Consider the following 23541-nt stretch of genomic DNA (forward strand, 5'->3'; position numbering starts at 1 on the left):
TTGAATGTCACTAAGACAAAACAAAGCATTATTGATTTTAGGAAGAACACAGCAAATCATATGCCGATATCCTTCAATGAGATCTCATGAGATTGTTGATAATCTTAGACACCTCTGTATTCACATTGCAGATACACTTACAGTCACTTAATATTAAATGCATTCTTAGGAAAGCTCAGCAGCGACTGTACTTCATAAGGCGCCGCAAGAGTTTTGGCATGGGCACCAAAGCCCTTGTGAACTTCTGCACTGCACAATAGAAAGTATTCTTACGGGCTGTATTACACTACGGTTTGGCAGCCTAACTGTACAAGACTACACGATGCAACAGAAGACTGTGAAAAGCAGCCAGAATTACTGGAACAGAATTATTGTAGGGCTCACTGTATGAGACCACATTTAGAAATGTTTTATTGCATGGGTTTTATTGTCACTACAGTACCGTATTTATTCTACGTATTTTTGCAATTACTGATGCATTGCTTGTGTAATGTGAGACGTTTTAAAATTGTAGAGGTTGTCTATTTCATTTATTTCTATTTATTTATAGTTATGTACATCTTGTATGTAAGGTAGGGAAAGAACAAGAGCAGAAGTATCTCATTGTGTATTTTTAATAAATCTTACAATAAACTTTAACTTCAACTTGAAGATAGTCTTCTACAGGGATGACCGTCCAGCCCTCCTCAAGGTCTGCCGTCATCTGTCCATCTCCAAAGGAGCTTGTGCGCTCTCCACAGTGCTCCATAGATGGGTGCGTGTAGACCGGGGAGGCCATATGTGAGTGAGAGACAGCAGACGTCAACTTGAAGTTAATCATGTAATGGGTCAACTGTCCAGTCCTCCTTATGGTCTGCTGCCGTCTGTCCATCTCCAAAGGAGCTTGGGCGCTCTCCACAGTGCTCCTTAGATGGAGGTCACCTGCCGGTGCGAGACAGGTGTTTAGTCATCATGTAAAAATCTGTTAGCAGATCAGTTGTGACAGTATTATTGACTGGGATAGTTAAGGGGATACTTGTGCATATATATACTCCCATTAACAACATGATGTAATTTGGACTGATGGGGGTGGAGCCCAGGTCTGTTGTGATGTGTAGCCATGATAAAAGTAGAATAGATCAAACCCATATTTTCAGTTCAGTGTTTGGGCTACCCCCCGCGACCCAGTAGGATAAGCGGTTTAGAAAATGGATGGATGGATGGATGGATGGATGGATGTTTGGGCTACCATAGTGTCTGTGTGTGTGTGTGTGTTAGGTGCTGAATGAGAAGCTACACTCACTGCTCCCTCCTCCGGGATGGTGATGGTGATGGACTGGTTGCTGCCGAAGGGGATACTGGGCCCTTGTTCAACGTCAGTGTTCCTGGCTGAAGGGGAGGGTGGCAGGAAACAGTGAGGGCTACGTGTGGGCATCATGATACTTGTGCCGCTACAAACTGAATCTGAATTTTTTTTATGTCAATTTCAACTTATTGAGATGCACAATCCGGGTCCTTGAGGAAAAATGATCGACCACAGGTTCACAATGCAACTCATTTCCACGTTCATGACAGTTCTGCAGGTTGGGGTGAAGTGGAAGTGTGTGGCGGGATATTTATGGCAAGAGCCAATGCAGGATCATATGCGTAATAAAAATTAAGCAGTACCGGCACTGCTATATTTGAATCTTTATCGTACTGTACCACCACTTCTCACAAGTTGCCAGTACTCTGCTACTCAGAGACAAGCGTCACGCGAGAGTGGCGGGGCACCGCGCGCAGTACCGACAGTGTTGTTGAGGTGCTTCTGTTGTTCCCAACACCCACACCGCACCCCCGCCGTAGTACTCACGGCCAATACAGTAGCAACACTTTAATTTCTCCACTTCGAGCACTGCTTATACAGATCACCATATTAAACGCCAGTTCAACTGATGCTCCCGGTTATTAGCATTTGCAAACTGAATTCAGATTCAACTAATAAATTCAGAATCAACTCATAAATTCCAATTCAAACTAATTAATTCAACTAATAAATTCAGATTCAGTTTCTAGTGGCACAAATATCAGCCCATAGCTATGCTCTCTCTCCAACACGCATATCGTAAGTCAAAGTGGTTAAAATAAAGTACTCTACCTGAACTGCTCTGACTGGACCAGGAGCCCTGCATGTGCCCAAATGGCCAGGAGGACAGGGAGATTTCCTCACTGAAGCCAGTGGTGGTGACGTTGGCTGGGGTCTGTGGGCAGGGCTCTGAGGCTAGGCGCAGCCAGGTGTGGGCCTCTGGGATGGCATGCAGCAGTAGGAGGAGCCAGGCCTGCACCACCAGCGCCAACGCATGCTCAAGGTCATCCCAAGTGGAGGGAAGACCAAGAGCTGCGTTGGCACGTGTGTGGAAGCAGAGCCTGGCACCCCACAGCAGGGCAGAGGCCACCCAAGTAGCAAGCAGCCATGCCACCCTGCATTTTGAGGGCTGCCTCTGGAACCAGCTGCATGCCACCCCAGAGAGCGCCGCACTGAGGAGGACCAGCACATAAATGAAAGTCATGGTGAGGTCCTGTGGCCGGGACCGACAGGCTAGCTGGCCCTGATTCATGGTGATCGCAACTACCCATAGGGTAGTTGCGATACCTTGTGCCCCGGCCAGCAAGGCAATGAACCCCACCATGGCTCCAATGATGCGGCTATATGTTGTTTGTGCCAGCCGGTGTAGCCGCATGCCCTGGGCCAGCAGGCATGCAAGGCATGGCACAAACAACATAGCCAAGATTGCATATCTATATATGCAGGCATGCTGGCCCTCCTCAGTGAGATACACCGCGCTGAGGCCGCATAGCCCAATGATGCTGGCTAGCAGCAACAGCAGCGGTGTTACCTCGCTACGCCTTTTTGCCTCGATGTTCCGCATTAAGCGGCACAGCAGCACCAGGGCCAGGATGAGGGAGGCCAGGGCTGCCCCGCCCAGTCCCACTGGCACCACCACACCCCATACAGTGCCCAAGTCGCAAAGTGGGGTGAAGGGCCACTTGAAGGATGTGCACCTTTGAAAAGAAGCTTCACCCTCGGAGAAGCTGTTGTCAACAAGAGACATCATGATGAGGAGGCTCGCCAAGAAGGATGAGAATGCCATTGCTCACAGAGACAGAGAACGCAATAAGGAGTTCACAGGTGCGTTTCGTTTAAATAGGCAAATTTTCTATCGCGTTTTACGTCATTGACAGTTCTAGAACGTTGCAATAGTCCACGTGTATATGTTTTTTTTTAAAAAAGTTGAATGATACATGAGTTATTACTAAACATTATGTTGCAGTAGTATAATTAATTTCCCGGTTTATGAGCTATCTAATATTTTACAGTTTATTCGTTCTTAAGGTCAAAGCGTTGCTAAAATAAATAAATCACCATAGCCGTCCAAGGCGTAATAAAAAAAGGTATTTTATGTAGTAAGCGGTGCGGGGGGCGACCGCACTCAAACTCAAGTTGCACCAGTGAAGGGGGAGATATTGTGTGCAGGAGAGAGAGGAAGGCTCGTCGCAGGGAGCGTAAACGGGTATGTTTTCCCGTACTCGGTGAGATTGGGCAAAATTAGGTCTAGTATAGAGAATTTCGCTAAAATATTTTTACTCTGTTACTATGTCATAGGAAAAAAACTTCGCAAGCTTTGCACGTTTAATTATCCATCCTTCTTTGAATTCGTTTAAAATCAGTTTAAAGTTTACCTCAGCTACTTTTGCATGAACGCCTTTTTTGTGTTATAAATACCCCAATCTCTATTACAGTAAAACGATATCGCTATATTTATAAGAAAATCACATCGCTAGGACAGCACGCTTATATACGCATATGTATTGACATATTCAATAAAATGCTGTTTTTGTTTTTTACTTCGTTTATCGTTATTTTTTGACTTTTCAACTGTTTTCAAGGCGGCGCTTGCGTTTCCGCGGCAATTTCTTTGCATAACCGGTTGACATTGATATTGGGAAAAATATTTTTACTGTCATAGAAAGAAACCTTACCTAGCTTTGCAGTTTTACCTTTTATTACTCTTATGCATCATTTAAAAATGAGTTTAAAGTTTACCTCCGCTGATTTTGCCTGAGCGCTACATGCGTTCTCCGAGATAATAATAATCATTTTCATCCCCCGGAGGAGTACGGTGGGACGGGATAATCCTCCTTCCAGGGAAGCATAACTCTTTCTAATGTTTGACTGTAGTGTGAGTGTGAGAATGTGTGGATGCGATGGATTTTAACTGCAGCGCAAATGTGTCCTTCGGGGGCGGCCTTTCGGACATAGACGGGGGAATAAAGCTGTGCACGGAGTAAGGTTTTGGATTGAAACCGCGTGGGTCGCTGTGTAAAATGCTGGACTGATTATACTTAACCTGTTAATCCCAGGCAGTGATGTGTGTTTGTTTGAGCCCGTGTGAGAAAACCGTGGCTGGCTTGGTATTTGTCGTGAGAGGGAAAATCTGTAGCCTGCAGCCTTATTTAATAAACGACTCCTTTTGTATCCCTTGGTGTTCTCCTTTGTTTTGACCTTACCAGAAAAGAGGAAGACGTAATTAAGTCGTATTTGCATTCTGCGTGTTTTCCCTAATCCTTCCTCACGTGTCCAATATAAAACTGTTATCAATTACGTTACATATTTTCTGTCAGACAACACAACGGAACTTATTAACCAGCAGCTATATCCTCTGCAATGAAATAATTCCGGAATCCGGATTTATAACTGCGTTGGACAAAATCACTACTGTAGGTAAGTTAAATACAGCATATGTGTTGTGATATTATCAGTTATATTTACAAGTAAAATGAAAATAGATGTAATTTATGCCACAGAATGCTTTCCGTCCTTATTTCACGGACGGATTGGGCCGTGGCAACACCGTTTGCACATGCGCAGCTCATTCACATCTATTTCAGCTGCCGTGCGGTCACGGGAATATGCTGCTTCTTTCAGCCGGAGCTAGCGCTCACTGATCAGAGCAGACACAGGGAAATGAGTAACTGTCAAGGGCGTAGATTTGCTTGGCATGCAGCCTGTCTGATTAGGTTAAGGCAGTGAGTTCAGCCAATGGCTGATATTTCTTCAGTACTGCCTGAGCACCTGAATATGCTCCAGACATGTTGGCAGCACCATCATATGTCTGACCTCTTAAACATGTCATCGGAATATTCAACCTCAAAAGCACATCCACAGCCATCTTGGCAATCTCCACTCCTGTAGTTCCTGAGATGTCATATAAGCCAATAAAAACCTCATGTGGAACCAGGTCCTCATCCACATATCTTAAACATATAGACTCTTGCTCTGCACCTGCGATATCTTGAGTACCATCTATAATGATTGAGAACTGCAGGACAGATAGAGACTGGATAGTCTGTGCAATATTTCTGACAATGCTGTTTCCTAACATCTGCAAAATCTCATTTTGCACTTGTGGAGAGGTATAGTCATGACAATGGCATAGCCAGTCAGAAAGGCAGGCATCATCCTTGGCTTTATATTTTAAATATTGAAATAGGTTACCATCGTCTTTGTCATGACCACGCAGTGCCAAACCCTGCCTAGTAAGATACTGTACTGCACCTACAATAATTTGTAAGCAGTGTCTGGCATTTTCCTGTTGTTTTGACCAGGCGGTTGAGAGTTGTGTATTTATTGGGACTGCTTCTTGACAACTAACTGTGACTGCATGATGATGGGATTTAGTATTTTGATGGCGTTCAAATCTTTCAAGAGCATTTTTCCAGTTAGTGAACCCCTTTGAGCAGAATGCAGGGTCTGCCTTTTTTGACATAGTACTTTTCTGTATGGTATATATTTTCACACAGTGAAAACAGAGAATTCCCTTAACTGTGGGGCTATAATGAAGCCATGGATATTCTTTGTACCACCTTTCCTGAAAATGGAGGACCCTATTGGACAATTTTTGAACAGGGATGGATTTGGCGTTAGGCTGGTTTGGCTTATTTGTAATATTCAGAATATCTCCAATACTACACTGTTCCTCATTGTTGTCACTTTCACTGCTACTCTCCCTGCTGCTCACTACAGGTGGACCAGTTTCCTTAGAAATACACCACATTATACAATTAGTCATACTGTAAGACTGACTATGATGATACATATGTGACTTTATGAGAACACACCACTCATTCTATTTAGATAACATACTTTTTATCCCTACATTAAAACCATGATTATGTGCTTAAAGGGGCAATTCACGCAAAAAATGAAAATTCTGTCATCATTTATTCATCCTCCACTTGTCACAAGTCTTTTTAAGTTTTTTTTCTTCTGATGAACACTAAAGAAGATATTTTGAAGAATGCTGAAAACCTGTAACCATTGATTTACATAGTATTTGTTTTTCCTGCTACGGAAGTCAATGTTTAACGGTTTTCAGCTTTTTTTCACAATATCTTATTTTGTATTCAACAAAATAAAGAAAATCATAAAAGTTTGGAACCACTTAAGGAGTAAATAGTGAGTAAAGTTTTTTTGGGGGCTGGACAATGCCTTTAATAGGCCTGACCTTTGACCCTAACTCTTCCCCTCTGACTGCACTAGTACCTGACAGGATTGCCACCTGATGAAATAGCGTGACAAAAAAGTGAGACATGTCAGTTCAAAACTTTTGCCAAAAACACTAATGAATCACTTACATCCTCAGCCTATCACTCCTCATAATGTTAAATATTAGTATAATCAACATGTATAATACACACACACATATTATATGTTATATATAATCAACATTCAGATTCACCTCCTGTGACCTTGCCTCTTCACCTGAACTACAACATGGCTGATCTGCTTCTGTCCCCTAATAAAAAAACATTGAGGGATTCCTTATGAGCATTGACAGAGAATGCCTCAGCCTATTATCGGTAACAATGTTAAATCTCAGGACAACTAGGTATAATAATATCAAGTCATCCTTCAACATCACCTGTGACCCCTTCTCTCCATCACTGTCTGATACACAGCACAGTTGTTTAGGTTCTGTCACCTGACAAAACAGGATAAACACATGCCATTTAAACAGCAATCATTTTATTTCACTTTTTCTGAGTCTTAGTGTGCAAATCTCGAATCAAATCATTAATGTTTGCCAAGTCAGTGAATGCATTTTAAAAACTATTTGTGCGAAGTGGATTGTCTATTGGTGAACTGTCAATAAAATTCTAGCCACAGCCTCTCACATGATAGCAGGGAAATGCACAGCCAATCAAAATGTTCACATGTGTTTTGGGGGCGGGAGGACTCAAGGAGAGAACATGATTTATCCCTTTCTGCGTGTCTAAGTTAATGTTGACAGCACGATTGTTTTTTTTTTTTTTTAAGTGGATTAAATTATTGGTGGGGACATTTCAATAGTCGGAGGATATTGGTGGGGACACATCCCCTCCGTCCACCCTAAATCTACGCCCCTGCGGTAAACACAATCCGCCGTGCCATCTGCAGATGCCAGCTAAAGCTCTATCATGCAAAAAGGAAGCCATATCTGAACATGGTCCAGAAGCGCCGTCGTGTCCTGTGGGCCAAGACTCATTTGAAATGGACTGTTTCAAAGTGGGAAAGTGTTCTATGGTCAGACGAGTCCAAATGTGACATTCTTGTTGGTAATCAAGGGCGCCGTGTCCTCCGGGCTAAAGAGAAGGGAGACCTTCCAGCGTGTTATCAGCGTTCAGTTCAAAAGCCAGCATCTCGGATGGTATGGGGGTGCATAAGTGCATACGCTATGGGCAGCTTGCATGTTTTGGAAGGAACTATGAATGTTGAAAGGAATATAAAGGTTTTAGAGCAACACATGCTCCCCTCCAGAGGACGTCTGTTTCAGGGAAGGCCTTGTGTATTTCAGCAGGACAATGCAAAACCACATACTGCAGCTATTACAACCACATGGCTTCGTTGGAGAAGAGTCCGGGTGCTGAATTGGCCTGTCTGCAGTCCAGATCTTTCACCTATAGAGAACATACAGTAATTATCTGTGACACCCATGGTGCACTGTGAGCAGGTATACAGGCCCACAGAGCATGCAGATAATTATCTGTGACACCCATGGTGCACTGTGAGCAGGTATACAGGCCAACAGAGCATGCAGATAATTATCTGTGACACCCATGGTGCACTGTGAGCAGGTATACAGGCCAACAGAGCATGCAGATAATTATCTGTGACACCCATTGTACACTGTGAACAGATATACAGGCCCACAGAGCATGCAGGTAATTATCTGTGACACCCATGGTGCACTGTGAGCAGGTATACAGGCCAACAGAGCATGCAGATAATTATCTGTGACACCCATTGTACACTGAGAGCAGGTATACAGGCCCACAGAGCATGCAGATAATTATCTGTGACACCCATTGTACACTGTGCGCAGGTATACAGGCCCCCAGAGCATGCAGATAATTACTTGTGACACCCATTGTACACTGTGAGCAGGTATACAGGCCCACAGAGCATGCAGATAATTATCTGTGACACCCATTGTACACTGTGAGCAGGTATACAGGCCCACAGAGCATGCAGATAATTATCTGTGACACCCATTGTACACTGTGAGCAGGTATACAGGCCCACAGAGCATGCAGATAATTATCTGTGACACCCATTGTACACTGTGAGCAGGTATACAGGCCCACAGAGCATGCAGATAATTATCTGTGACACCCATTGTACACTAAGAGCAGGTATACAGGCCCACAGAGCATGCAGATAATTATCTGTGACACCCCTTGTACACTGTGAGCAGGTATACAGGCCAACAGAGCATGCAGATAATTACCTGTGACACCCATTGTACACTGTGAGCAGGTATACAGGCCCACAGAGCATGCAGATAATTATCTGTGACACCCATTGTACACTGTGAGCAGGTATACAGGCCCACAGAGCATGCAGATAATTATCTGTGACACCCATTGTACACTGTGAGCAGGTATACAGGCCCACAGAGCATGCAGATAATTATCTGTGACACCCATTGTACACTGTGAGCAGGTATACAGGCCGACAGAGTATGCAGACAATTATCTGTGACACCCATTGTACATTGTGAGCAGGTATACAGGCCCACAGAGCATGCAGATAATTATCTGTGACACCCCTTGTACACTGTGAGCAGGTATACAGGCCCACAGAGCATGCAGATAATTATCTGTGACACCCCTTGTACACTGTGAGCAGGTATACAGGCCCACAGAGCATGCAGATAATTATCTGTGACACCCCTTGTACACTGTGAGCAGGTATACAGGCCCACAGAGCATGCGGATAATTATCTGTGACACCCCTTGTACACTGTGAGCAGGTATACAGGCCCACAGAGCATGCAGATAATTATCTGTGACACCCCTTGTACACTGTGAGCAGGTATACAGGCCCACAGAGCATGCAGATAATTATCTGTGACACCCCTTGTACACTGTGAGCAGGTATACAGGCCCACAGAGCATGCAGATAATTATCTGTGACACCCCTTGTACACTGTGAGCAGGTATACAGGCCCACAGAGCATGCAGATAATTATCTGTGACACCCCTTGTACACTGTGAGCAGGTATACTAGGGACTTGGAAATCCTGCTTTGGTCGCTCACTCTAATATTCCGTGTGATGATGTCATCATTTTTTCAGCGGTGGCTACGGGGTGGGTGCGAATATGCGGTTTTCGCGGCTAGCTCTGCATTCAACTTATGAGATATCCGCCGTTTTTAATAATTTATTTATCCTTGATTTTCTTATTTTTTATCGGATCAAAATCGGTTCAGTATTCGCGGAGCAACAACAATTTGAAAACAAGGTAACTTTCACGCACTAAATAAAAATCGAAAGAATCGTGGGGCATCGATTATTTGTGCACAGGCATATTTATTGCACCCTAAATGTGAAAATTGCCAACTATGATGACGATTGATGCATGCCCACACTATACAATCGTGTGTCCACTTCTGGATGATTGAAGATTGAAGGGATTTTATGTGCTGTACGGAGGATGGATCAATGTCACGTGACCACTGATCTGGCTCCTGATTGGTTAGACATCATGCCAGTTAACGTAGATACCCCCAAGTAAATTTTCATTTCAACATTCAACAACAAAAATCACTAAGATTGGTTAGATATTGGCAAAGTTCTGGTTGTTTAAGTGCACCATACCCTATTTACAATTTCTTACATTTATTGAATGAGGCGCAGGCTGCCCTCCGCCTATGCAGAGCGAAGTTGTTCTAAGTAGTCACAGTTTTTTCTGCAGCTCTAATTGTAATTCCATTAGAACAAAAATCCCATTTCAGGCATGTTAAATCTTCAATATCTCTGGTTCTATTAAAGATATATTGACAAATGAGGTATCATTTTTTATGGTTTTTTAATCTATTTCCATTAAAATAGGTGTGAAGTTAATCAAGACAATTTGGTGAAAAATTTCCAAGTCCCTAGGTAGACAGGCCCACAGAGCATGCAGATAATTACCTGTGACACCCATTGTACACTGTGAGCAGGTATACAGGCCCACAGAGCCTGCAGATAATTATCTGTGACACCCATTGTACACTGTGAGCAGGTATACAGGCCCACAGAGCATGCAGATAATTATCTGTGACATCCTTTGAACACTGTGAGCAGGTATACAGGCCAACAGAGCATGCAGATAATTATCTGTGACACCCCTTGTACACTGTGAGCAGGTATCAGTACTGACTACTTTTTATATTGAGTCACATGTTTTATGTGAATTACTTTGTACTGAACTGAAGGCCAGTATTTGTCACTGTGAATATGTTGTTGCAGACGTCCATCCAGAAATCAGAGCTGGGGGAAAAGATAAGGTCCTTATTCCAATTAATTTTTGGTACAAATATCAATGTGTCTGTTGCAGATGGAGGATTATATATTCTAGAGGTTTCTTTTTAAGTTGCAGAATGTTGTCTCATCTGAGGAGGATTCAGTGTATTATGTGTGAGGTTCATTTTGGTTTTGATGCTGGATTCAGTTAGTAAATATTAGAATAATTACATATTCTCAACTCGTATTTATGGATTAAGTCTTCGAATGTCATGAAATGACTGTTACTGAAAAGGATGTGGAGATGTGTAATCCCTTTCTGTTCCCGTGAGTGATAGTGAATAGTGATATTGTGAAGTAGGAAGTCCAGATTGGCGTGTATTTACAGGGTCTGAGTGTCACAGGACGAGGTGAGCGATCGCGAGCAGAGCGGCGATCGTGCGGGTAAGGAGCAGGCAGGCAAGCGGGATACGGGAAAACGGGGTTTTAATAAGGATATCCGGGGCAGGGAACACTGGACGGCAACAGACATCAGGAAACATCAATGACGGACACTGGACTCGGGTAAGACACGGACTGAAATACACAGGACTGAGCAAATGAACTAGATACAGCTGGGTACAATCGGGAGAAAACACGTGGGTAATCAGGGGGCGTGGCACACAGGAGGAGCGGACGAGCCGGGCATGACACTGAGAGTACAGTTAGTGATTTTAATGGCTTCCACTGGGCTGTCAGTGCTGTGGAAATGGCAGCACTGTGTTGTTAAAGCAGTTTTATTTCTTTAATGAAATTTTGTGTAAGTCTGCATGTCTAAGATTTTTACAGTACAGCTGCTCCTGCTGTAACCATGAGCTGCTGTTACTGCTGTAGTGTGACCATTTAGTTAAGTCTTGCAGTTGATTTGCTAAGTAATAATTAAGAAAAATGAGCTTGTAATCCACCTTGAGATTTACTTTTCTGTAATGTGGAATGTTTGATTTTGTGTTTTTGTTTTTCCAGCAAAAATGTGGCATTAATGAGTTAAGAATTTGAAAGAATTTTTCTGAAATTATTCTGGACGAGTAATTTTTATTTTTTTTGATTGAAGTGGGAGACTCATCTATTGTTTTGAATAAGGGGGTGTAGTTGAGGGTAACCAAGTCTGACAGCCTGTGGGAGATGTAGATACCCAAGTACCGGATATTTCCAGTGTGAAATCCTTTGCATTTGTTCTTTTTGCGGATGACGTGAGTGTATGTGTTTTCTATGTGAGATTCGTTAGTATTGTCCTAAGGAGGCACCTGTAGGCAGTGAGACCGGACTCTCTCCTCAAGTGCAAAATGTGAATTTGCATTTTTACAGGGTGTTTCTGTAACACTCCTTAATATTCATGAGAGAATATTACTGATTGGTCACTGAATCCCTTAAACCAGGGGAGCCCAAATCCAGTCCTGGAGGGCCAGAGTCCTGCACATTTTTGGGTTTCCCCTCATTTAACACACCTGATTCATCTCCTTGTGCTAATAACCACACAGCTTTTGAGGTGAATTATTTATGGTGGAACAGGGAAAGAACTTTGCTGCACAGGGCACCGGCCCCGCAGGACTGTATTTGGACACCCCTGCTTTAGGTAGAAGAAACAGGCAGCACAAGTCGATGTTAACTGGCCAATGAGGTAGTGCCCCTCTCATAAATATTAATCAGCTAGCCAATCGTGTATGGCTTCACTCGTGAATATTAAGAAGTTCTGCTGATCCACGGTGCTAAAAGAAATTAGCGCCCGGGACACACTGGATGTGCGGCAGAAAATATCAAATTTCATTTCGGCGTCTATGTTAACAGATTAGAGCGGCCGCGTGCGTGCGCGAGATGCGGGGCTCACGCCTCGCGGTTACGGCGCAACATCTACAGTCACGCGCGCGGTAAGCGGTTCTCTATGGAAGCGTACTGCATTAATCTGGGAAAAAAATCAATTCTGTTTTTCCGAATTAATGAGATAATAATCCCGTTTTTCAGAGCAATATTTTTCTGAATTAATGAGAACCTTCCTGTTTTTTATGATGCACGATCTGTGCCGGAATCATCGTTTATATCAGAATCCAGGTCCAAATGTTTATTAAATATCACTTTAAACATGTAATAATATTACTTAAATATTCTGTTATTGATGGCCATTTTCGAGCCGCATGCGACGGAATTAGCGGTTAGAAGGAAAGACTTTAGTATTGATCTCTGGTGCCGTTTTGTGGAAAATATGCTTGTGATGAATATGTCTGAGGAATGTCGCTGCTTTGTCATTTTTTAATTAAATTAATTAAGATGTTAGTTTAGCTCGCGCCCCATTTTGGCGGCTCTTCCGCCATCGCACAGAAACATAAAGTACAGGCGGCCTGATGGGATTAATAATTCTTCCTCCTGCCTACAGACTCCTGCCAGCTGATGCTGGACCCCAACACAGCAAACAGACTCCTGTCTCTGTCAGGGGGGAACAGGAAGGTGACATGGGGGGCAGAGCAGCCATATCCTGATCATCCAGAGAGATTTGACAGCTGCCCCCAAGTTCTTTGCAGAGAGAGTCTGACTGGCTGCTGTTACTGGGAGGCTGAGTGGGATGGAGATGCAGCCTGGATAGGAGTGACTTATAAAGGGATCAGGAGGAAAGGAGAGAGTTATGACTGTGTGTTTGGATACAATGACAAGTCATGGAGTCTGTGCTGTAATACTGACAGTTACTCTGTCTGGCACAATAATAAACAGACTCTCATACCCATACAGCCCTCAGGCTCCCACAGAGTAGGACTGTATCTGGACTGGGGGGCTGGTGCTCTGTACTTCTACAGAGTCTCCTCTGATGGACTGACCCCCCTGCACAGATTCACCTCCTCATTCACTGAGTCCCTCTATCCAAGGTCATAGGCAGGCAAAGAAAATGATGTTTAGATTATCCTCCTGTTGGTGTAAAACTATGATATGATGCCTGTCAAAGTGTGTCAGCTTCGCCATTTCAGAACCTCTGCTAAAATCATCCTAGTATTTGCAGCGACTGTCCAGTGCAGCCATGTATTTTTTGACTTGGCCACTAACACACCTCATACAGCTAGTCAATCTCTCACTGACCTTTTAAACCAATATATGATGACACCAAGGTGGGTGGTGTAGCAGATACTGAATTAGCAGCTCAGCAGCTACAGCAGGATCTTGATTTAATTAGTAACTGGGCCGATACCTGGCAGATGAAATTTAACGTCGATAAATTTAAGGTACTCCATCTAGGGAGCAGAAATATAAAGTACAGGTATTTCATGGGTCTCACTGAAATAAAGGTAGCCGATCATGAGAAAGACCTTGGTGTGTATGTTGATGCTTCCATGTCCCATTCTCGCCAGTGTGGGGAAGCAATAAAAAAGGCCAATAGGATGAGGATGTTGGGGTATATCTCCAGGTGTGTGGAGTATAAGTCAAGGGAGGTAATGCTAAGATTATACAATTCCTTGGTGAGACCTCACCTAGAATATTGTGTGCAGGTTTGGTCACCATATCTTAAAAAGGACATTGTGGTCTTAGAAAAGGTGCAGCGTAGGGCCACAAAAATGATTCCTGGTCTTTGAGGAATGTCATATGAGGAACGTTTACTTGAGCTAAATCTGTTCAGTCTCAAGCAAAGGAGACTGAGGGGGGACATGATCCAGGTATATATGATTCTAACAGGTTTGGATACTGTTCAACCAAATAGTTACTTCAGCATTAGTTTAAATACACGAACTCGTGGCCACAGGTGGAAATTAGCGGGAGAACATTTCAAGCTGGATTTAAGGAAGCACTTCTTTACACAACGTGTAGTCAGAGTATGGAATAGTCTTCCTGATAACATAGTGCAAGCTGAATCCTTGGGTTCCTTTAAATCAGAGCTAGATAAGATTTTAACTACTCTGAGCTATTAGTTTAGTTCTCCCCAAGCGAGCTTGATGGGCCGAATGGCCTCCTCTCGTTTGTATAGTTCTTATGTTCTTATATTTCATTATTTAATTCAGTTGTTGGTGAAATTTAACAAAATCAGAACGGCTGAGGTGCCCCTGAGGAGAAGTTTGGGAACTGAAGCGGTGTTCATCTAGCCATCCAACTAGATATCAGTAACTTTTTAGAAAACAGAAGAAATTATTACTAGTTTTTATTGTGTTACTTTTAAATTGCACACATTCTAATATTAAATTGTGTTTTTTGTTCTAAGCCAAAATACACTTGCTACCCAGATAAACAGCTTTAAACATTTCTTTGGACTGACTAAGACTTTTACACAGGACTGTATGTTTGACAAAAGATAAATGCCTGTGTTCAGTGAGCTGAATAACATGAAAAATATAGTTTTATACGTTTTTTTCTCTGACTAAAATGTAACTAAATGTAATCCTGATTGAGGGGGGGCTTTCCCTCTCCCCTGTATATGTACGTTTTATATATTTATGTCCATTTACTGTATTCCCTCCCTGTACAATGACAGTAAAGGCTTTCTGTTCTGTCCTATTAATGTCCTGCTTCAGCGTCACCCAAAGCATAACTGAGTAACATAATGAAACCACAGTCTGCTGGATTAAGTTAAATTCACTGTATTACTGCAGCTGAACATAACTGACACAATGACACTCAATCAATGTGTATAATAATCATTTAACTGGAGACATAACAGACCGAAAAAAAACTGGAAAATATAATTATGTCCTGTTACTGTCCTGGTTCAGTGGAATAAATTAAATAAAAATGTTATTAATATATTTCAATAAATAATGAAATTTGTTTTATTAAATGATTAACACCCTTGCCACCCCCACCCCCCAGTAATAGGTCTGGTTGCTCCCCCATCGGACACAAGGGGCAGCTACCCAGACACCCTTGCCACCCCCACCCCACTGTAAAAGGTCTGGTTATGCCCCCGTCAGACAGAACGGGCAGTTTCCCAGGCAACCTTGCCACCCCCACCCCACTGTAAAAGGTCTGGTTATGCCCCTGTCAGACAGAGCGGGCAGGTGCCCATGCACCCTTGCCACCCCCAGCCCACTGTAAAAGGTCTGGATGCTCCTCCGTCAGACAGAACGGGCAGGTGCCCAGGCACCCTTGCCACCCCCAGCCCACTGTAATAGGTCTGATTATGCCCCCGTCAGACAGAACGGGCAGGTGCCCATGCACCCTTACTCCTCTGCCCCCACTTATCTATCTGACTCAGATAAATTGATACATAGATAGATACTGAATCCCTCCCACGCCCGGCTGGCAAAAGCCACTAAATTTATCTGCATGCATTATCATTAATAACAGACGTGTAAAAATATACACAGACATCCATTGACAATCCACCATTGGATTCATTTGCTATTGCAGATTAACATTCTATACAGTGACTGTAGTCAGTTATAATGTCTCTCTATCAAGCTGCTGCCATATTTCTTACTTCCACTGGACACGTCAATTCACAGAAAAGCGATCATTCCGGAAACAATGTGTACTTTTCAGGGCCGCCATTAGGTGGAGACAAAACACAGATTACTAAATAAAATACGATCAGAATTAAATTATAAGAAAGCGGATATATGCGCGATATAAAATATGATTATTCCATTTTAACGGGACATATCTTTTTATGCAAGTTTGTAACTAGCAGTCATTTACATTCTTTTATAATAAAAAAAAACCCAATAATATTATGAGCCATAAATCATCCATATATAAGCAGGAACAGACATCGCGCCGCTGAAGTTCAGCACTTTCCCGTTTGAGATGAACGTGATGTTGCCTTTTCCTGTCGGCGACCTTTAAAAATCCAGGACAGCAGCGGTTAGATGCAGCGTGTGCAGCGGTCATATTTACGGACAAAATCAAGCTGCTGACTATGACTTAGTTTGTGGTTAAGTAACAGCATAATACTACATTATTTGTGCTTATAAAGTGTTACCGATGAGAGAACACTTTGAAAATCAGTAAATAACATTTTCTCTTGCCTTAACTCTAAATCAGACCTAGAAGTGTTTGAGTAGATTACCAGGTTTCCTCTGGTTATTGCACTTACCGCACACAATATGGTGAAAATGTAAGTGAACCGAAATCTCCATGCAATGAATTAGCATCCTGTGAGTATCAAGTGCTGCATGCCATACATTAGCAATGGGCATCAGATCACTGTATTCAACAGGGTGAGGGGTTATTCAGGAAGGACGAGTGTATTATTATAAAACAGATTGATAAATCAGCTTGTTTAAGCAGTTATTACTGTATGTCTTGTTCAATAATCCAACATACTTTCGCAGCTGGCAGCTTTCAAAAAAGATTGACCTTTCTTGCAAAACTCGACATTTATGAAGGCCTCTATACCTTAACAAGCTTACGATTAAATGCAGCACGGCCCTTGATGTCCTGTCTGGATGTCTGGAGGTGATTTTCTGTACTGAGTTAGATGAAATGCATGAATCCATTTCCAAAAGCTGTTTATCTGGGTCCCCGCGATGGGGCCCTTTGGATATGGTGCCAGTATCTCACAGGCCTTGGACACCGAATCACTCAGGCATTTCTGAGTCGCATCTTTATTTAGCCTGATCTTTATTTTTTGTCTGGCAAATTTAACACAAACCAGTGTGTGGCCTGAATGACACACTAATGAAAGCTAATTCAGTGGCAGGAAAAGGTTTCCCGCTTATTTACATATATTTCAGAGGTTCACAGGGCTGCCAGCTTTGGTCTCCTGGCTGCTGTGACATTTTCAATTCGAGACAAATCTGCACACGCATTTACATGTATGTAAGAGTTTTATTACCTTGTAAATAGTCTATAGGGTTTGCAAGCTACCCAAACGCCTTTGATGTAACTAAATATAAATTTATAATAGAATAATATAGAATTGTCTAACCCAGGAACAACAGGTGCAGGCGGGAACCAACCCTGGGCGGGAACCAACCCTGGGCGGGAACCAACACACCACAGGGCGCACACACTCACACAGCCACACTCACACAAGTACAGAGCCAATTTAGAGACGCCGATCAGCCAACCCTGAACGCCTTTGGACTGTGGGAGGAGACCGGAGCAGCACTGAAACACCTCACTCCAAACGGGCTTCAGTGCAGGTGATATATTAAGGCAGTGTCATGGCGGGACGTCTGTGATGGGGGGTGAGAGGTGGTGTTCAGGCTTAATCCAAAGTAGATTAGTGGGTTTCATTAGGAACAGTGACTACCTGCCCTATAGAGAGGAGGTGAAGAGACTGGTGGGATGGTGCAGTGACAACAGCCTGATCCTGAATGTGGAGAAGACCAAGGAGATGATCATGGACTTCAGGAGGAAACAGCCCAGTCATTCAGCACTCGTCACTGACAACAGTGCTGTGGAGGTGGTCAGCAGCGTCAGATTCCTGGGGGTGCAGATAACTGACAATCTGGACTGGTCACCAAACACAACATCACCGGTTAAACGGGCTCAGCAGCGTTTGCACTTCCTGTGCCGGATGAAGAGAGCTTTCCTCTCCCATCCTCAGCACCTTCTACCGAGGCACCATAGAGAGCGTGCTGACCAGCTGTATCTCCATCTGGTTTGGCAGCTCGAAAGCCTCAGACAGGAAATGGCTGCAGAGAGTGGTGAGGCCTGCAGAGAGGATCATCAGGACTTCTCTTCCATCCATCCAGGACATTGCGCACAAACACTGTCTCAGCAGAGCCCGTGACATCATCAGAGACTCCACCCACCCCCACCACGGACTGTTCGCCCTGCTGCCCTCTGGGAAGAGGCTTTGCAGCATCAGGACCAGGACAGACAGATTCTCTAAGAGTTTTATTCCTCAAGCCATTAGACTCCTGAACTCTCAATACCTCATGCTTTTTTTTTAATTGTCTACTGCAATATGTCTGAAACGGCGACGTACACTGGTGTTTGCTGCTATAGTGCTGTAAATATATTTTTATGCATATTCCACGTTAATTCCACTTTATATTCTTTTTTAATTTACTCTACTGGGCCGATGATGAGTCAATGCAATGTAATTCTGCCCTGACGTGCACTAACCGTGTATGTTCTGAATGACAATGAAGTAGCTATTCTATTCTATTCTATTCTATTCTATTCTATTCTATTCTATGTCTGGATAAGTTTGGGCTGGAATACAGAGAGAAGCTGGTGGCCAAAGCAGTGAAGGTCATGAGTGGCAGATGCTCTGGGGTCCAAACAGGAGATTGAGAGGTTGCCAGATATGCATTTTATGTTCACTGTAGCCCACACTGTTTGCATCTTGTCATTGTTGACTGTGTGAAAAATGTCCCTGTAGCTGCATGTTTTCTTCTCTTTGCTGGAAAGACTGTATGTGTTCATGTCAGGCTCATATGTTCACAAGAAATGGGTGGATGTTCAGAAAGAAATGTTCAGTGGGGCCCAGGGGAACTGCAAAGGCTCAGTGAGACTAGATGGACCTGCTGCCGTGCTGCGTGTAGAAACCTTACGGAGAGGCTGAGTGCTGTACTAAGGCTGCCGGGTGAGATTTTAGATGATGCCGAATCCCCAGAGAGCTGCAGAAGCCAGAGGACTGCAGTCTCAGATTGACTTGAGTTTTGTAGGGCTCCTTGTAGTGTTCAGAAAGGTGCTCGGTCAAGCAAAGTTTCTGCCAGACGTGCTCCAGTCACCTAAGGCTGATCTTAGCAAAGCAGCCGACCTCACTGACACCCTCAGACAGACCTTTGGAGAACATAGCAAAGAGGACAGCTTTACTGAGCTGTGGGTACAGTGACTGAAACATGCAGTGATCGCCACATTCCTGCCACTGTCAAACCAAAAGGAACCAAACACACCTCAAGCAGACCACATGATAGTCAGTCACATCTACACCTGGACAGCAAAGACATGTTAACAGCAAAGACGCCTTCAGAAAAGGAGCATTTATTCCCACCACGGAGTCCATGATCAGGGTTTATAAGCTGAGGGAAAGGGTAAATTGCCTGATTTTTTTTGCTCTCCTGCTCTGCCTCTTTCTCCATAAGCTTTCTTTGATTCATTTTATCTTCATGTCCTTCGTTTTAATGACCTAGAGGTCTGGTCACTCCGCTCTGAGTGTTTGAGGAGGGACTGGAACTGTAGACCTTAACTTTCTCTCCATCACAGTTCTGCTGGTGAGACTCCATGTCCTAATGGAGTTGTTCTGTAAGCCAGGAGAGCTTTCTGATCCTAATCTTTATTCAGTATCTGTTTGACTGCTCTAACAGCTCTCTGACTCTCTGCTGCACTGGGAAAACTCAGGGGCTACTAGTGACATGTTCAGGTTGTGAGAGTCGGCAGATTGGCTACTTCTATGTATCTGGAGAAGTGATCACTGCAGCTAAGTAGTGACCTTTTTCCCGCTGGAAAATATCTGCAGCCGCTCTCTACCATGGTCCTGCAGGCAAAGGTGCTGTGAGGAGAGGTTCTGTTACTTGGCCAGAATGCTGGCAGATTATGTCACACTGTTCCACCATTTCTCTGAGGTCTCTGGTCAGAATAAGGATTTGTTCTCCCTTTAGCAGGACATCCTCTGCTACATGTGTGTCCAATCTGAACGACCAGTAAGGTGAGAGATTCCCTGGGATGGCTTTCCTGTGTACAGGCTAAACTCTGTCTGCGAACTGTCTTAGTGGCCTGGTGTCTTCATTCAGCACGTCTCTAATCTGACCTAGTTTAGTCTTTGTCACAGGAATGTGCTCCATGACATGATCGATATAGACTCCACACTCCTTTTCCTGTGTGTCACTCTCCCTTTCCAGTGTGTCACTCTCCCTTTCCAGTGTGTCACTCTCCCTTGTGTTTTCGGATCCGAGTGGAGCTTGTGGTCACACACCAGCTGCCACCAGTTGTTATCCTGCAACATGTATGATTCTGTATTTGAATCTCTTCGTCCTCAATCTGAGTCTGAGTTCCTCGAGGAAAGTCATCAAGTGGTCAAGAACCTATGAAGGAGATCAGGAGCTTGTGGTCTGTATGCACCGTGACGTCCAATCCCAAGAGACATATGATCATTCACTTACAGGCCCGTGTCACACCAAGTGTGATCAGTGATCAGTGCGTATCGGGTTTCACTGGGAGTCAGACTCCTACACAGACATGTACATCACTGGTCTGTATTCTCCATCTGGCTGCCTCTGCATTAGCCCTCCTCCAAGGCTGTATGATGATGCATCTGCTGACACAGGAGTTTCTCTCTTTTGAACAGTGTGTATCGGGTTTCACTGGGAGTCAGACTCCTACACAGACATGTACATCACTGGTCTGTATTCTCCATCTGGCTGGGGGCAGGCAGGGAGAAAACCTGCCAGTGTAGTTCACCATCCCCACGATTCGTCTCACTCCTTCAGTACTCTGAGGTTTGGGCATGTTGATAACGGCTTTAATGTTGTCGAGATTCACCTCAGTCCCTTTAGCGCTTATTTTATGTCCCAGGAACTTCACTTCATTCACTCTGAACTCACAGTGTTCATTTAGAGAGAGGTCTGCATTCTCAAACTTCTGGGGAACTTTGCAGAGCCTATCGTCATGCTCCCTTTGGTCTTTGCCAATTACCAAAATGTCATCAGTATAGCACATTGTTCTAGGTGTGCCTGAAACAATCTGAGACATTCTCAGCTGGAAGTGCTCGAGTGCCGAGGAGATCCCAAAAGGCAGTCTGTTAAAACAGTACCTGCTGAAGGAGTGTAATGAAGATCATCAAGGGCTGGGAGTCTTTATATGAGGGTATCTGCCAGAATCCCGATCAGGCATCCCGTTTGGAGATCACTACTGCTCCGTCCAATTTGGCAAGTGTGTCATCCACAGCTGGGAGTATGTGCCTCGTTCAGCAGACACTTCCATTGAGTCTTGTTAGGTCCACACAGATCCTAATATGTGGCAGAGTGGGCTAAGCCTCGGAAGATCGGAAGGTTGCTCGATCAAGCCTGGCTTTGGCAGAATAGCCACATATCTCTGGGCCCTTGAGCAGAGCCCTTAACTCCCAGCTCCATAGGTGCCACTGCAGGTGGCTGCCCTTTGCTGCCAAGCTGACTCTCACCTCCATGTGTACAGAGCTCCATGTCCAGGGGCTGACAGTGCATATGGTGATGCCACCTCAGCTAACTCTGTCTTATAATACAACTTCCTGCTGATTCACCTGCCTGTTGATTTTGGCTGTTAAAATTTGCTCTCTCATATATTATAATGTGTTTAATAATAAAATACTCAGCCAGGGCTTTTGGTTTTGGATACGTCCATTTCTTTCCACTCAGGCTACCCAGATACTCGTCCAGTCCCTCGTCATCTCACGCCTGGACTACTGCAACTCGCTTCTAGCGGGTTTACCACTGCGCGCCATCTGTCCCCTCCAACTGCTTCAGAATGCAGCTGCTCGACTTGTTTTCAACCTTCCAAAGTTCCCACACCACTCCTTTGCTGCGCTCCCTCCACTGGCTTCCTGTAGCTGCACGCATCAAATTCAAAACACTGATGCTCGCATACAAAGCCAAAAATGGTCTGGCACCATCCTACCTAAAAGACCTCATCACACCCCATACTGCACCCCCATCTCTCCGATCCTCCAGCACTGCTAGACTGGTCCTACCACCCTTCAAGGCACAAGGACAACACACATCTCGGCTCTTCTCTGTCCTGGCGCCTAGTTGGTGGAATAAACTCCCCCTTGACGTCTGAACAGCGGAAACCTTGGCTGTCTTCAAGCGACAACTCAAAACTTTCCTTTTTCAGAAATACCTGAAGTAGTACTCTGCATTCTTACTCAGCTCTTTTCCGTGTGTGTGTGTGTGTATGTGTACAAAAAAAAAATAATAATTGTTGCACTTTCTCAACAGTGTTCAGATAGATGGTATTCATAGCCTGGGTCCTTATTGAGCTAGTATCGGAAAAATTCATCGCAGCGTCTTAAAGCACTTATGTAAGTCGCTCTGGCTAAGGGTGTCTGCCAAATACTGTAAATGTAAATGTAAACGTCTCTGCAAACTATTTCTGTTCGTCAGACAAAACCAGCATGTCATTGCTTTTCTCCCCAGTCATGTACATCAGCGAGTTCAATGGTCTTCCTCAGTCTTTTCAGATATTCCTGAAGCTCCTCAAAATCACTCAAAGCATCGTAGGCACTAAGTCCAGCTGCTTGGCCTGTCAAAATTGAAGCTTCCTGGAGGTTCTACTGAAAATATCTGCTCCACCTCTCATGTTATTTTCTTTGCTCCCCCTCTTGGAAATGCATCTGTAAGCTGGCCAGCTCCCTCACTTACTGTAGCAGGCCCTAGTATTGCCAGATCCTCTGTATTTCCTCTGACTTTCAAACTAATGTTGGTTTTCGACTCACAGGCTCCTGCTGCCAGTCTTCTGACACCATGTATAATATTCTGCTGTGAATGTTAGAATTTCCAACAGACCACGACCACAGATGCATTCAGACTCAGCCTTTTACTTCTGTATCCTCTCCTTTTCCTGTATCTCCCCTTACCCAATGCTTTAGTGCCCCCTAGTGTCCTGACATGGTTCTGTTATAACACTTGGTGGTGGTTATAATCCCCGCCCAGGCCGGCAACAAAATAATTCAGCCCTGTCATTTTTATGTCTTTTGTAAATATAAAACTTACCAAAGAATAGTGTCAGAATGACAGGATGCACCTGTATGTATTTCCTACTGTCTCATTGAGCTGAAAGAATCACCCACATAATATGAGGACAAAATTTATTGGAAACCAGCTGAAAACTGTCAACACCAACCTCTATGGCAGGTACCTTTACAGAAATGCAACATGAAAAA

General features: G+C 44.0%; 1 protein-coding gene and 1 long non-coding RNA gene across 2 annotated transcripts; one reads left to right on the forward strand and one right to left on the reverse strand.

Moving 5' to 3' along the window:
* Positions 1-906: 906 nt before the first annotated feature.
* Positions 907-3110, reverse strand: LOC125722468 (G-protein coupled receptor family C group 5 member B-like). Its single transcript, XM_048998631.1, has 3 exons — positions 2117-3110; positions 1283-1368; positions 907-921 (listed from the first exon to the last, which is right to left on the reverse strand). Exons 1-3 carry the CDS (start codon positions 3108-3110, stop codon positions 907-909), a joined length of 1095 nt encoding a protein of 364 aa, XP_048854588.1.
* A 4598-nt stretch (positions 3111-7708) lies between these two features.
* On the forward strand, positions 7709-10607 carry LOC125722530 (uncharacterized). The gene is made up of 3 exons (XR_007386441.1): positions 7709-8133; positions 8692-9001; positions 10564-10607. It is a non-coding gene; the product is annotated as an uncharacterized LOC125722530 (long non-coding RNA).
* Positions 10608-23541: the final 12934 nt, after the last annotated feature.

The sequence above is a fragment of the Brienomyrus brachyistius genome, unplaced genomic scaffold, assembly GCF_023856365.1.
Source record: "Brienomyrus brachyistius isolate T26 unplaced genomic scaffold, BBRACH_0.4 scaffold39, whole genome shotgun sequence".
Taxonomy (NCBI): Eukaryota; Metazoa; Chordata; class Actinopteri; order Osteoglossiformes; family Mormyridae; genus Brienomyrus; species Brienomyrus brachyistius.

What these genes read in the sequence shown, in the direction of transcription:
- LOC125722468 (XM_048998631.1), bottom strand. Translation starts at nt 3,110, where the DNA reads ATGGCATTCTCATCCTTCTTGGCGAGCCTCCTCATCATGATGTCTCTT. An exon ending in GTCCAGTCAGAGCAGTTCAG is followed by an intron (nt 1,369 to 2,116) that starts GTAGAGTACTTT and finishes CCTCCCCTTCAG; the next exon opens with CCAGGAACACTGACGTTGAA.